The sequence below is a fragment of the Bombus terrestris genome, chromosome 3 (genome assembly GCF_910591885.1).
Source record: "Bombus terrestris chromosome 3, iyBomTerr1.2, whole genome shotgun sequence".
Classification (NCBI taxonomy): domain Eukaryota; kingdom Metazoa; phylum Arthropoda; class Insecta; order Hymenoptera; family Apidae; genus Bombus; species Bombus terrestris.
In genome coordinates this window covers 14,212,149-14,228,435 of record NC_063271.1, presented here as the reverse complement: position 1 = coordinate 14,228,435, position 16,287 = coordinate 14,212,149, and the positions used below count along the sequence as shown (strand labels likewise).

At 35.4% G+C, this 16,287-nt stretch overlaps 2 protein-coding genes and 1 long non-coding RNA gene across 7 annotated transcripts in view; 2 read left to right on the top strand and 1 right to left on the bottom strand.

Moving 5' to 3' along the window:
* Window positions 1–348: 348 nt before the first annotated feature.
* Window positions 349–1,582, top strand: LOC100647610 (40S ribosomal protein S15Aa). The gene is made up of 4 exons (XM_003394673.4): window positions 349–501; window positions 895–1,029; window positions 1,169–1,334; window positions 1,450–1,582. Exons 2-4 carry the CDS (start codon window positions 897–899, stop codon window positions 1,541–1,543), a joined length of 393 nt encoding a protein of 130 aa, XP_003394721.1. The 5' UTR covers window positions 349–501; window positions 895–896; the 3' UTR covers window positions 1,544–1,582.
* Window positions 1,583–2,216: 634 nt separating this feature from the next.
* LOC100646338 (protein sidekick) overlaps window positions 2,217–16,287 on the top strand; it is a 43,573-nt gene continuing 29,502 nt past the window's right edge. For all 5 annotated transcript variants that reach the window (XM_003394661.4, XM_012321248.3, XM_048414744.1 and 2 more), the window contains exon 1: window positions 2,217–3,310. In XM_003394661.4, coding sequence (XP_003394709.1) covers window positions 3,214–3,310 — 97 coding nt within the window. In that variant the 5' untranslated portion in view covers window positions 2,217–3,213. The remainder of the gene's footprint in view (window positions 3,311–16,287) is intronic.
* On the bottom strand, window positions 13,264–14,153 carry LOC125387230. The gene is made up of 2 exons (XR_007227809.1): window positions 13,862–14,153; window positions 13,264–13,694 (listed from the first exon to the last, which is right to left on the bottom strand). It is a non-coding gene; the product is annotated as an uncharacterized LOC125387230 (long non-coding RNA).

The following is a 16,287-nucleotide window of genomic DNA, read 5'->3' as shown; positions in this document are numbered from 1 at the left end:
CTACGTTCAAATCTATACACATAGATAATACTCATTAGCATAGTAAGTACCAAACAATATGCATACAAAATTTATAAGAATTGATATAATTAAACAAAATTAAAAATATCAGTTAAAATATATTTATTTATTCACTTTATTTATAATCCAATCATATATGGTTCTTTGGACAAATTGATCTATTAAGGAGCGTAATACGTTTTGCGTCTATCATGAAGTTTCAGATGAAAAGATTAGATATATAATTGTGTACTCTGTATTTGAATAAAATTGTCTTTTATATATAAGTATTGCTACTAATTATTAGTATTCGTAAAATAAGCGACGATTATTATTAACCATTGCTGAACCATTATTTAAGTTCAAAGAATTTTAACCAATGGGATGCAAGCAAATTTACGTGGCTAACCCTGGTATGGTAACCCTGACTTCCAACTTCTCTTTTTCGGTCAGCTAGTCGAGCGTGTACGTTGCTGTGATAAACAAAATTATAAATCGCAGGTAATCTTAGTTTTCCAAATTCATCCAATATAAATTAATTATGAATTAGTTTCTAGATTTAATAATTGATTGATTTATAATAATATTTTGCATTTATTGTAATACTCAAAAAAGTATGAAGTGGTTAGTGAGATAGTATTGCCTGTTTCATTGTTATTGTTTTGTTTCTTATAAAATTTAAGTTGTATTCTTTTAAAATTGATTATTATTTTATTCAAGCTAATTATATCGTATTACTAACACTTATAAAAATATTAAATTACACATTTTGAATTCCATCCATTTTCTTTATAGGTTATGTTGACGTAGTGAAATACAATTTGTGTATTTTCTAGAAGTACATATAGCTTTCAAATACTTACTAAATAACTTAAAATTACGTTTTATTTTCAGCCATGGTGCGTATGAACGTTCTTAGCGATGCTCTCAAATCCATTAATAATGCTGAAAAACGTGGAAAAAGGCAGGTGCTATTAAGGCCCTGTTCAAAAGTAATCATTAAATTTCTGACTGTAATGATGAGAAAAGGTAAGGCTACACGAACATTTTCTTATTTATGAAGTAGTAAAAGAATTGTTTTATTTTTTAACTTTAATTTCTGACTTTAAGTTCATGTACATATGTAATACATACATGGTCTTTTTACCAAATTACTTTGATGTTCAAGGATATATTGGAGAATTTGAAATTGTTGACGATCACCGCAGTGGCAAAGTTGTAGTAAATCTTAGTGGAAGACTAAACAAGTGTGGTGTAATTTCACCAAGATTTGATGTCCCAATTAATGATATTGAAAAATGGACCAACAACCTGTTGCCATCTCGACAGTTTGGGTATGTGTTTATACATATTGCAATTTATAGTGTTATATTTCATAGAGAAACTTATGGTTTTGCAATGAATAGTTTTGTATTTTCATGGTGTAATTGTTATTTATAAATATTTTAGATACGTTGTGTTGACCACAAGTGGAGGAATTATGGATCACGAAGAAGCTAGAAGAAAGCATCTTGGAGGAAAAATACTTGGGTTTTTCTTTTAATGTTTATTTAATTCAATAAAAATGTCTTAATATCGAAAATATTGCTTTTCTATATTTATTAAAATAAAATAACTATCTTTGTATCTGGTTCTTGTTTCCTTATTTTTTTTCGAATAATTTACAAGCTTGTTTATTTTTAAAGTCGTTACAATAAAAGAAATCTAATATATCTGTAGTAATTTATAGTAGTATTTATACTTTAATATGGTAGTTCTATGTTTCACAAAATTGAAGGCAAATATTAATGAAAATGTTAAATAGTAATGAAATGAAAAAAGAAATATAATAGTAAAAAATTTAATTATCAGAAAAGCAATTATTATTTTAACATATTCCGTACAAATTTGTAATGTATATATTTCAAGATACAATAACTTATAGAAACTATAGTATAATATAAGAAATAATACTTCTACATTGTTTATAATAACGAGTAGTATTAACGAGTTCTAAACAAAAGTATTTTTTATTTAAAAGTAAATTCCTATATGCACGTGATAATTTATAGCAAATACCAACCAATGCATTTAACATCCAGAAATCTTCTGATTGGCCGCCGTACCTTTTTGTTGATTGGTTGAACAGCTTTAGGGCAGTTCGAGCATGCGCGTGGTTGCGATTTCAACTTTACGCCTTCTGTGAACGCAGCTGATGACGGCCAGTCAACAAAACTTTGTAATTCGAACGAAACTCACGGACGGTTCGCATCATGCGTCGCGTCGTACAAGTTTTTACATTTCGTTAGGGTTTCGTAAATAAAAGTTTTTCGATTGTGTTTTTAATCTGAATAAAAAAAACGTATTAGAGCATTTCTAACAAATTTAACGGTGTTGCCAGGTGTTACCAGGTGAATGTGACCGTTTTGTGCCGCGTTACCTGGGATTTACCTGAAGAGACGACCGTACGGAAGAATGCATGAAAACTTCACTTCTCACGTACATTGCAATCGCTAGAAAAAATAAGTTTCGATAAGAAATATGAAATCAAGTGCGTTGACATTTGGATTTTAATATTTCGAATATATGTACAAGTTTACCTGTTCTATGATCGTTGTATCGTGTAAATCTCGTAAAAATTCATAATTTTTTTTCCCCGTTGCTGCAACAATTCTCGTGTGATCTCATCCGTTAATTCATACATCTTCCGACGATAAGATTACAAAGCTTTGTTTACATTTTTATGAGACTGACCGCATTTCACGTGTATAATTTTGAAAAATGATGCGGAATGTGAAAATGAACCGCAAAGTAACATCCAACGATACGTAATGCTAATTTTAACGAGAAAGCTTAGGAACTTGAACTATTAAATCCAAGGTGAAAGAAGAAAGAACCAATTACCGTATTGCATTAAATCAAAAGTCGAATGGAAAACAGTACAGATGCTTCGAGACATTTGGTTTTTCGAAAGGAGGAGGGACTACGAGTGCAAGTAAAAGGAATGTTGTCTCACAGGTGTACGCCGTAATACTCTTCCGTTACGCCTACTAAAAAGAAATAACGCAACTCGAGGCTGAATTCGCACGTGAACTTAAAAATGTGGAGATCGTATAGGAATTGTTGGTACTCGTTTGCGTAACTTCGTCGTGGAATTTGTATGACGTTCCCGGGTTGAAGTGTTAAGGAAGTGGTGCAAGTGGGCAAGAGCGGCGAGGAATTCACCAAAGTAACATGGAGATGCCGTGGAGAAATGCAGTGGCGGACCTGTCGACCTTCCTGTTTGCCGCTGTTTATTTCATTTGGATCGCTGGAAGCGCCTGCGCCACCGGTGAGTTTTCGCGCCCATTTTCATCCCCTTCACCATTTTTTGACTTTCTTTCGCATATATCGCGCACGTTTTCTTTATCCATACAATTTTTCGTTTAAAACGAACATCTTTTTATTAACTCTGCTATATTCTTTAGGTCAATTTGTACGCGATTTTCTATGGTCAAAATAAGTTTCTTAAGTTTAGTTTCTCGTTTCAATTTTTTTTAAGACATTAGAAGTCTTTTTATTTGTTGAAACAAGATTGAAATTGAAAGATAGATATTCGAGGATTGTAGCAAGGTTGAAAAAAATACAAAATACTTTTATTTTCTGTTCTACTCTTTGATGTAAGAATTATTAAATTTATTTTCTCTCAAAGATAATATCTTATGCATAACTTTACATGATTGCATGGAACGAAATGGTATGCTAACTGCTGATTATTACTATGTATTGCTGTGGGGAATTTATAACTTCATTTACTAAGTGTTAGCAATATGAAGCATATTTTTCAGTTTTCGGATTAAACGTATTTGGAGGTGTCACGATGTGAAAATGTACGACGTGATTATTGAAATTTATACTGGTGCAGGATTTTTGGATGATAAATCGTGAACTCTCTCTCGAGGTTGCCGGTAATTGCTGTCGTTATTACGCGTACAAACTGTATTCGCTTTGTCATGAAACTGGCACGAGAACAGGTTACACACTCGCCGTTACAATATTTGTGACAACGATGAGCGTTCAACGTGAGTGCGAGACGACAGAGAATCGAACCAAACGGTTCCTGAAACGGGTCAAGCCTAATTCGCAGCGATTTAAACATCGGGAACATTGCTGAGTAAACAATGATTTCTTGGCATTTGGCCAAATTGATTTTATCCACGTATCTGCGTATACGCGAATGACAAATGAGCGGATATTTGCCCAAAACAGGGGAAATTCGAAGCTTCTTCGCAATGTGTATCTCGATTTAATATTAATCTTTTGAACTGATAGGTGTCGAATACTTAAACCTAGAAAATCGTAATTTAAAGAAATTCCTGAAGTGTGGGCGCGAGCCATTGGTGGATCGCAGGCTACTTTTGGATGGGTCGTGTTAAATATCACAATTAGGGATTAATTTACATATTCGCCAGGATAGTATTACTCATTCAGAATCATTAGATGATTCAGTTAAAGACCATATGAGGATTACTATCGCCGTCTAGTTTCTCTCAACTTACACATCTGGATCAAATCAATTTTGAATTGTTTATCAATCAATTCTCGATAGTAATTACATTTTGCGTAATCTTCGGGTTGATCATAATTATTGTTTCTGCAAGTGGGCTTCATCCCATAAAAGTTTGAGAGAAGCCTTGTTTTAAATAATTAAATCTAGAACAAAAGAGAGTCTTTTAATAAGATATGACTATTTATAATATAATATGAATATCGAGTGTATTTTACATTACAATAAATTCCAATTTAAATTAGGTCTTTGTATTTGCGTGAAATTTCTTATGCCCAAGTAACCTAATACAGTATGCAGTTTCGCTCGATTGTAGAATTAATTGTGCGGTTATATGATTTATTGCGACGGTATCGATGGGTAGCCGTTCTTAGTGGCAGTATAATGCGCTTCATTAAGAATGGTATCAAGGACAGATTGCACGCGTAACGTCGTTAAGTGGATTCTCGTTAATGGGCCATAAGTTGTTTTATACGGTAGAACAACCGCCAAATGCCGCCGCGGATTTATGCTCTGTTCTTATGAGTGCATGCATTAGCTTAAAAGAATAGTCGCGAGCATTACTTTATACACAACGATCAATCCGCGGAAGAAATTGTCGATTTAAATTTTTAGACGACAATTTTTACATATCTAACGCAATCATAAGTTACATAAGTTATGAAATTAATCTTTTCTATTTTATCGTGTTTAATGAAAGTATTTTTTTTTTTTTTACTATTACTGAAATGAAAATATATTATGAAATAATATTATTCCAAGTTAGAACACCGATTATTTTCACGGATTGTACGATAACAAAGTAGCATACTTCCTCTAAAGCGTTTTATCCCGAAGAAACGCGGAGGCAATACTCGTGCTTACACCGTGCCGGAAATTCGTTTATTAAAACAGTTGAGAAATTGGGGCAGATTTTCCTACGATATGGCGGCGACATTATTTATCGCAATACACGTATGAGGCGAGACCATGGCACGTGCTATATGTATTCTTTCGGATCGTCAACCAAGAGGTCAACGGTTTAACTTCGTTCACACAATTGGCCGGATTAACGTCGTAATAAATCTCAATTAGGGTGGCTCCTACGCTCCCGTGTATAGGAGGGACGGATTTTCGCGGATTTTTATTTTCCCTTCTTCACATCGCGTTTCAAAGGAACCGACTAAGGATTTCTATGTGAATCGATACAGGTGCCACGATTCCAATTCATGGATGTATATGCACAGTAATCCTAAATTGGTTTTTGAATAATTTAACAAAAATTTAACCTGATACAAGCTAAATTTTGAAAGAAGATAATCGGAGTGGTGTAAAGATTTGGAGCAGCTTGCATGATGCTCCAGTTGCCTAAATTCGTCCCCTATCTCTTCTTATCGACGGCGTGGTATATCAATGGCTGGTGTTGTTTAAAGAAAATTTAATCAATGATTGACTGTCTTCGTTATACGAAGCTACGCCTGCGTCGGTCAGACATAAAATGAAAAGTCTGGAACGAAGATGGTAACATTCCTTCAGACTCACTTTTAGTTTTTCGACATCTAAATTATTTAATAGCATTCAAAAGACTAATTGCTATATTTGCTACTGCATGAACGGTAATGAAATTTATATACTTTATACATTCTCATAAATATTCGCGGTCTAACAATGAGCAGCCTATGAAAGAATATAGGATCATATGCATCGGTGTTAGCTACATATGTAATCAAGATGGTATACGGATGCACGCTCTTTAATACTAATTATCGATGGTAGAGTAGTACGTACACGCGAGCCGAATGTGTAGTTCACTCAGGTATGCTTCTTCATTACTCACTGGTGGATAATAATAGATTACTTTCTGACTGAATCTAAAAGAATGCAGGAAAAAAAATGCACAAACTATTTAAAGACAGAGGAAAAACGCGTTTTTTTTACTTTTACGTCTTATTCTGGTAACTGGAAGTGAGTACTTTAACTCTTTCAAGACGAATTTTTCGTTTGACAATGAACGTAATAATGTAATGAGCTATAATACACTGTATGGCATGGTTGGTAACTACATACGCACTTAGTGAAGTGAATATGTTAGGCGAGTTAGCACAGTCATTTATTAAACGCTCAAACTGGTGTCATAGTACTCTAAACATTTACCAATTCTTTTATCTATGTTGTTTAAAACATTCAGTGGTATCGTAGGTTAATCATAACGTAGCGGTTTATTATACACCATGTTTTCTTTTATTCCATACATATTTACTTAACAATATAAGGTATGAAATCGTTAAGCTCTCAAAAAGTTAACAATTTATTTATATTATATATTATTAATTAATTTGTTTAGCAGTTTATTTTAGTATATAAAACAAAACAAGCCCGTATATAATTTATTATATCACTCAAGATGTAATTAATAATAATTAGAATACAGCCTGCTTATAACTTATTCAGATATATAGGAATAAAACCATATAGGGCAGAATTTATTTCCAATAGAAATGAAACGACGTGTAAAAAAAGAAGGTTTCAAAACAAAAAAGTTATTATTACATGTATATTCAGGAGATTATCAATCCGAGTAATGATCATCTTTCTTAGTGCTTAATATATCTGAGTGCTAAAACAGCGTCCATTACCATGCCTAATAATTTCTGAAAGAGCAAAGAACTATTCTTGCGACCCTTCATCGTTTTCATTTTAACACCACCTCGACACGATGGAACAACGGGCAATGGCTCCGATTAAAAAGCAGAGAGAACGCATACATACGAGTGTTGTATAGCTTCACAGTCAAATTTTCCGCTGTAGAAACATTGTGTACGCGAAATTGGTATATATTTCGTATACGTTTCGCAAGGAAAACGAGTGTTCTCGTGTTTCCAGGTCGACGGTCGACATGATGCAGTCGAGTAAAGGGTATATGAATGCATTCTGGTGTAAAGGTAAATTGGCGAACGATTCGTAGGGAAAAGAACACACGGCAACCAAGCCGAGGTCTCGCGTTTAAAAACGCGACCGGTAGTGTGTTTAACAATCCTTAAATACGGTGAAAGAGAAAAAGTACGAATTATCAGAATTTATTTTTATCTTTTCCAACCTTTTAAAAGGCTTCGTAATGTCGTTGTTTCGAAGAATGTATGATGATTTTTTCGGCCACTGTATCTCATTTCCTAATAGAACGGTTCTTCGAGAGTTTTTTCAAGGTGGAATTGATTTTGCAGGCTTGAGGACCAATTATGGCGTAAAAGGATAAAAAGTTTTGAGATCTTTTTAATACAACAAAGTTCCATTTCTTTGAACCCATCGATGAAACGCAAAGATATGTAAATCAGCCATAATTTTCTTATATTCTCCTCAAAATTAGTAACAGAATAAAGCAATCGCCATATTAAAATTTCATTACAGCAATTTTAATATCATACTATTTATCAGAAATTCTACAACACGGAGATCAAGCATTAGCTAATACCCGTTTTGCCATAAAATTCGCATAATAACAACGACTTCCTTGTAATTTTCTTGAAATTAGGAAGTTTTTTTAACGGAAGGGAGCACGATTGCTTCGAAAATGAAGCAAGGGTAGTAACAAAAAACTTCATCTGTGTTGCGACAGTAATTACCATTTTCACGCGGCCCTGCCGCGTGCTCCAACTTTGCGAAGATATCAAACGATCTACATACTTCGCTCTGAAAACGTTCGTTTCGCGATCCTACCGCCGCGTTGGTAATGACTTCCTGCTTTCGCAATGCAAACGATCCGCCCGCGATCAACGATATGAAAGCGAAGTTACACGACATCACCCCCAATGTGGAGAGTAACGGTTGGACGATCATTAAATTATTATTATTATGGACGGAGAAAGAGCAAAAGAGACAAAGGACGGGGTGATTACACGTAATATGGCGGAGTATCGGATTCGGTGGATCGACAGGAAGAGAAGATTTCTCGTGTTTCCAGTTCGTTGTGGTCGCCACGATACTGGATGGCCCAGAGCTGTGGGATTAACCATTTGCACTCGGAGAAACATTTCTAATTTGCTGCCTGCTGCGGTCCTTGAATTTTTTAAGCCTCAATTTCATTTTAATTTCAAATTGTTTTGTGTAATGTATTTCGCGTTGAATAAATTGAAAAAATTTTCTGTTTAGTAACAAGAATGCTAAAAAATTTAAGTATTTAAAATAGTAGGAAATTCAAGCATAGAAATTAAACAGTTAAATATTATTTGACGAATTCCATTAGTTTTCCAGGTATATAAATTTTGAAATGTCCTGTGTTATCTATAGGTAAAAGACCATACTTTCGGTAACCTGTGCCGTGTAAAAGGTAAGCGTTCAGTGGTATGGGTAGCATATAATGCCAAGAAAGGTATCTATCACTGGCGTCAGCTTAAACCGTAGTACAATAGAGGACAAGGGCCTTTACCTGGTCCTCGAGCACCAGCTCTTCCCTTCGTGTATTGGCCTCTGTTCCACTCTACCATTTTCTACAGCGTCCTATTCACCTTCACCAGGTATCTGCCCTTTTTTCCTGGCGAGGTATCTGCCAGCGATGGCTACGAACTAATTTTAAAATCATCTAGACTGATCCTGTCTTTGTCGTGTGTACGTTAGTTTAATTATTAATTCTATGACAAGAGAAGATTCTTTGTCAAACACTTTATGAAATATGCCCTCGTTCTGTCATTTTAAAATTTCATGAAATTCAATAATTTACAATTAAAAGATATCGCGAAGAATAAGATCTATCAATTTTCATTCTTCAATTGATCACTCGTACGAATAGACAGAGAGAGGCTACGCTTTATAATAGATAAATTGCCGTTATGTATTTACTTAGGTTATTTGTTACTCGACAATTGCTCCCTTCAGCCTCGTGTCTTTCGTTGTGCTAACTGCTATCCTATCATCGTCGAATAGTTTCGTATTTTGCAAATTATACATTGCACTATTGTTTCTTATCGTAACGTTAATATGTAAGCAATACGGACAATTATAGAATTCGCGTCTCACGTGTTAATGAAATTTGGAGTTTGCTGTGATAAATGTTCAAATACTTTCGTGGATCAGTGATGAACGAAGAGAGGTCACGAGACGCGAAATATCAAAATGCGAGGTAAATAACATTGGGTTGCGAGATACTTCGTCGAAGATCGTAAAAGAGGTTAAAGATCGGAGCCTAGATCGTTTCATAGCGCTTTACCATCCGTACGAGAATCTCTAGACTCGTTGTCCACGTGTAGTGCGTTGCTGTTGCCCCACGGCGACGAAGAATACGTGTATGAATGCCTTTGCTCGTCGGCCGGATGTCCCCCTCTCTTTTCCTTTCCTTTTATTTCTTCACCGCATCATCTTCATTATCGTCATCTTTCTCCGTATAGCGGATAGCGGGCCAATTCGCCCTTCAGCATGTTACAACTTCCTCTTCGCTTCCATGAAACGACCAAGTTTTGCGTTTCCGATTGCTTTTGTACCTTCGTCGACGTAGTGGTCGATGAAAGTACAGCCCGCTATTGGATCTCGCAGGAATGTTTTAACTGCAGTTTTTGTCTTTGGTTTTATTCGTCTCATTCTTTGAATAGAACTATGTAAATCGCTTGAAAATCAAACCTAAACGTAACTTTGTATAAAGTAGCTTTACTTTCAAATTAACGTTACTATACTATCGTCTCTGTTCTGTTCTGTCTTCTTTCTCGGAGAAAGAATTTCGATTCTTGTGAAATTTCTAATTTGATTGCGAACGAATCGTAAAAATGATTGGGTACTATGCAAGCGAGGGAAGCAAGTTATGGAACTAATAATAAGCTTTTGTAACGATGCCGAGTTGCGAGTAAAGATCTCACCTCGTTCCCATTGGAATGTTTCGTACGAACGCGAAGATATGAGAAAAGTTGCTGAACAGAACGACAAACGTTTGTGTTTCAAAGAACGGAACGATCTACATGTCCTAGAATCGTTTTTGGGTCGTGTATTTGATCTCGAAATGAACCTGTATCCTTGCATACATCATTTCGCCCCGTTGCGGCACATGAATGCACATGACACATTATTTAACATTGAAACAATCAATCTATAACGTACAAAAATACTATATATAAATAATCATAATTAAAGCATTATGATGACATAACATTTTTTAAATTAATCAATTTCTGACTATTAATCATTTTGTTAACCAAAATTTCTTTTTTTAACGGAATTCTAAATCGGTTCACTCATCACTGATTCATCGAGTGAAAACTTACGTACTACCTGCCTGTCCGTTTATCGTTGATCAAATGAAAATGTGTTGCATCTGCTTCAAAACGCTGGAAGCAGGAACGTTTGTGTTATTATTATCATGGTTTCGTTTATAATGTATACACGACTGTTTGTTCAGATGGCAACAATCGATTGAAGCGGCGGAAAGATAGTATATCACGGAGCGCTGAATTTTACTTTGCCGCTATAGCTACTAATTTCTAACTTTTCGTATCAGTTTATGCCTGTTTAACCTTTCATTTTGAGGTGAACTTTATTACTGGTTTCGAGTTGCCTATTTTAAATTCCTTATACGTTTATCCTGTCGGTTTATTCGGGAAAATAAAATCATTTTTTGAATTCGTTGAATGTGTTAACACTTCTACGAATGTCTAAAATTCGTTGAATTCAGTTGAGTAATTTTACAAAATGTCAAAATGTTGTCCTCACTTTCACTTATTAGACTTAAATTCAATACTTCTAACACGATCTACAAATTTATACCAGATCTAAGAAACGTATTTACAATAGGTGAAATGATACTCATAAATGGGTAATGTCAATTAATTAACGAAATGACCTAGCAAGCATCTACCAACCTTCGTTCATAGAATGCGTACACGATTTTCGCGTTTTCCCATCGCTCGGCTTTCTTTAGAACGTGTCTCTGATGTTGTGAAAATGTAACAAGAAATGACCGTTTCTTTCGTGGCGTTCGAGTCATCGTTTGCCATAATTCCCATTATTATTCTCGCTAGGGTCGTCTAAGCGCGTAAAGAACCGAGCCAAGGCGGTTCTGTCGTCTCATGGTAGCCGGTGCAGAGGCCACTGACCGCCCCCGGCAAGGCTTTCTCATCTTCCACTTCTTCTTTTCGGTTTTGTTCTCCGTGGAACACGAAGAGAGAGAGGGGTACGCACGTGTGCTGCGTTCCTTCGAACGCATCGACGCACGTAAGTGGCCTCGGTGCAGGTCGATTGAGACGAGCTCTCCTCTTTATGGAAGAATAGGCAACTACCTGAAATGACGGATTCTACGGACAGTGGATTCTATTCACCGGGAACAGTAAAGTCAGAATCAGCTTTTTCGTTTTTAGTATACTCCTTACAGCGTCCAACGTCGGTTTATTCTTTGGTTAGTTCATAGAGTAGCGTCATGGTCGAGGTGTAAACCTGGGCAAAATGGCTTTTACGCTTTCAATTTCGCGGAATGAATCGATCTAAATAATGTCTCGAAACTTTGCCGTATCTCTATGCTCTGAATCACATTCGGTATTTTATTCGATTTCATTTATGCTCGATGATTTGGAAAATTGTTTATAGATTGGTTATAGTTCTGTACTTTTGTATAAACTACTTGAATTACTCTGGGCAAAAGAGATTCAAGCTACTTGAATTAATTTGAACAAAATAAAACGGCCAAGATGATAAAAAGATAATAGATGATAAAAAGATTAGATAATAAAAAGGACGCAACGTATGCGTCAGTAGCGAGGAATGAACTAGAGAATAAAGAAATAAATCTAACATTTCATATTCTAACGTTTCCATTTTCCTTTAGATCGCTTTGGGTGACCGTAAAAACTTGGTAACGACCAGGGAGATAAAAATTACACTTCAGGCCAGTTGCGTCATAGCAGGTCTATCTTCTCGCGAAAAGAATCACTTTACATAACGTTAAAACCGGCGTGGAACATGGCCGAGGTTTAGCTGATCTTGCATTTGCCACGTTGTTCTATCTCTTTGACTTGGAAATGAACAGGGAAGCGGAGGATGAAAATGTTTCGACGAAAATCCAAGGATTACGCGTGCATCGTTTAATTCCTCGGCTATAATTCCTCCACGTGAACCGGTCAGTGAATCGTGACCGATTCGCTTTTCGAAACTTTCGTTTCGCTTCTGGACGAAAGCCCCTTGCTACTCGTGAAATTTTTACACTGATGGAAGAAACAAATTCGGTGTCATGATATAATCCATAGATCACGGATCTGTATGTAAATTTAAAGCTTTGTGAGCACAATAAAATAGAAATTAAATTTTGTTTAATTACGTAGCACAAAGCTTAAGACAATATTTTCAATGCAATTTTCTGGCCATTTTCTGAAGTTTTACTTGGAGCTAGAAAGAATAGTCAACTTCGAATTTTATTCGTTCGATCGTTCTATCAAAAATTCTTTACGTTTACTTACGTCAACTTGTAGCAAAATCTATTTAAGATCTTGAAATAGTATAAAGCAGTAGATTTTCGAGCAATGACTAAACCAGACTCGAACGATTCCTTGGGTGTGCTCCACGGACAGTGACTCGATTCAAAGGAATCCTTTCAAGACCCTCGATAGTCTGAGTCGACCATTGCCCGTTGAGCCTTTGCAATACGAAGAAATCAAGCTTTCAACAGATACGAAGAATCTAATGACGTATCCACGCAGATTTTTCAATTAACTGTAAGAACGGAAATAGAATATCCTGGTCGATTCGACCAGCATGAAACATTCGTGAAATTACAAATATTATTTTGTGAAATGTAATGGTAATATAAATTTATTAATAATGAATTCCAAAATAAATTTTAAAAACTATTTATATGTACATGCCTTATACGTATATGTTGTGTCATTATTATATTTCTCTATTTCTCAATTTATGGTTGTTTCATACTGAAACCAATAATATGTTACAATATCAATTCGAGGACAACAGCTTTTTCCTTAGCATTTAATCCCCTTAATACGCAAATTAAAAAATAAGACACAAAATAAAAGAAAGCGAGGGTTTCGCAGAAACATTTTCTCTCCTTTTCCATCAAATTACCTCTTGGTGCCTCGCCAATTGTATTCTTCCATCCAGTTTCATTCGCTGCATACCGATGTAAGGATGCAATAATCGTATCGAAAACCTCTCTCTTTCTCTTCCAATGGAAATTTATCGTCCACGTGTTGTTCGTTATGAAACCAGCCTACCAAATGGAAAAAAGTGAACGTTTTCAAAGCGTGCTTGTGCTCTCTTCGACTAGGAAGAAGGTTCCGTTAGGACTAGGAGACCCCCCCTCTCTTCCTCTCTGTCGGGGACGTGAAAATACTGAAACGCGTGACCTGTCATTTTTCTCTAGTATCTGATACTCACACGCATTGTATTTACTCGTCAGCGAACAGCTTTATTGTTTTAAGATCTTTCGAAGCGAACGACCTACGTGTCACGCCTCGTTTCCAGCTTTTTCTACCTTTTCCTCCGCTTGTTCTTCTTCCTTTCGTTGTGGGTCGCTGCTAAACAGCCGCTATTCGCGAGATTCGCGAAGTTATATCGAAAGATTTCTGTTCCTCTCACTGGGTGTTCAAAGAGCGAAATAGAGATGCAAAACGAAGAAAAGGGGAGAATAGAGGAAAACGACTGTGCGGAAGAGCGAGGGCGATCTCTTTCAGCCTGGCTCTATAAGCTTCTTTCAACCGGGCGAAGCCCAGGCTATCAAGACGGTCTTAAACAGCTCTGAAATTCATGACTCGAGAGTGGCGAGCACCGAACTCTGCTTGCTGATCTTCCATGTTTTCGCATACTGGCAATGGAATGATTTATTTCAAAAACTGCTTAACAGCAACTGGATATTTACTTGTTTGATTTTATCTGTTGATCCGTTTGCTGCTTCATTCGGATTTCCGTTACTATTGTAAATTACGTGTTTACGCATTTATGGAAAATTTAAGCGTGCAAAAATGTTTCACGTCTTTTTGTCAAAATGAAATTTTACTTAATATAACAGAGTTACGCAAGTAATTTCCTTCAAATTAGTTCGAAAAGAAAGAAATGATGTCGCAACATTTAGTTAATATCCTGAAGTATACGAACAAACTCGTGGAGTCATCGTAGTCGAAGTAATCTGATTCTGTACGTGGCTCTTTTTTAAAGGACCAAGTACCATTCGCGCGAAGTACTTTGGTCTTTTTATTTCTAACGAATTACGGTGCATGCTTTTCTGAAGACGGAAGTACACTTAACTAACGCTCATATGTACGCGCATTTGTGAGAATTAGCGTAGATTTGCTGTTACGCGTAAGAAGATCAGTTGTATTTACAGATTATTCACACAGCCGTTTCGTTTTAGTATTTTGCGTTACTTACTGTACAGATTTTTATATTTAGATTATTTTTGTGTGAAAAATTAAGAAATTTAAAACTATCAATTAATACGTAGACATGTTTATACATAATGTACGTTTGAACATAGAGATACTAAAAATATTCTACCAATCTTTTATTAGAATATATTTCTGTAATCCTCATCTACTAGATTATAATACCTAAGCAATTAAGCACATTAATAAATTAACTGAAACTTCAATATCGAATTCAATATAGTAAATAATGCTCACTGGAAAAGATATTCAAGTGTGAGTTTCCTGGTCTTCGAGATTCATCAGAAAAATATTTAGTTGAAATCAACAACCTCATATCTATGATTTTTTGTCTTCAAAGTATTATATCTCTTTAAAAAAAAATAGAGATACCACATAGCATTCCTCGTATGTTGTAAATAACGTCCGTTGTAGAAAAATTATTATCAAAGATGGGAATGAACTAATACAGACATCATTCGGTTTCCTGGTATTTCATAGATAACATTTATCACAGAAAAATTATCAAAGGTAGAAATTAACATCGAAACATCACCCAAATTCCTTTGTTATAATAAGCAGTATTAAAATCAGAAATTATCATTAAATAAAAAGTTATCAAAGTTAAAATTTAATAGAAGCAATTATATATTTTATCCAAGTTAGTCTGTTTGGCCATTGTTTTCACGACTTGCAATATTCCAACAGAATCCTCATATTTCCATTAAATGATGCTTCTTTATACATAATTACAAGACTTAAAGCCTTTTTGTGCCTTCGTGTTCCGCCGTTGTTACCAGAAGCAGTATAATGCGTGAAAAGTGAAAATAGCCGGTGAATGGAGTAGTAAGTACTACGTTGCCAGTGCGTACCTATACGCTCAAGGTCTCTATCACTAACGGAAATGCTCGGTTACTTGAGCACGACTACGAAAGGACATTAAAAGTGTTACAGTTTCACCGGCTTATTACATATGTAACGTCAGACAGTGAACCTCACTTTCAAAGACGATGATTAAACAGCTTCTTCCCAGCTCCATTACGTATATAATAAATGTACAGAGTTAGATTAAAAATAAATCATAAATTTATAAACTTTATTTCATATGTGTTGCTACACAGATTTTAATAAGATGTCTTCATTAATCCCTTCAGTGAGGAATTTATTAAGATTTATTGTGAACTTAGAAAAATGCATTTATTGGATTATTTAGATGTATAACAATAACTTCAATTTCAGCGTATAATAATCTCTGCGTTCTCCGTTCAAAATACCTTATTCGTATGTAACATCAATAGGAACGAAGTGAAATAAAATGAAATGAAACGGGCACTGTTTTCGTAAACTTGGCCACGCGAGTACAATTGATTGTGCAATCGTAGTCCGCAGTTTGTGCACTGTTATTACCGCACAGAGCATACCGTAGTATAGCTACTTTTACCA

Coding starts and splice junctions, on each gene's coding strand:
- LOC100647610 (XM_003394673.4), top strand. CDS start 897: ATGGTGCGTATGAACGTTCTTAGCGATGCTCTCAAATCCATTAATAAT. Junction 1,030..1,168: donor GACTGTAATGATGAGAAAAG/GTAAGGCTACAC, acceptor TTGATGTTCAAG/GATATATTGGAGAATTTGAA. Junction 1,335..1,449: donor TTGCCATCTCGACAGTTTGG/GTATGTGTTTAT, acceptor TAAATATTTTAG/ATACGTTGTGTTGACCACAA.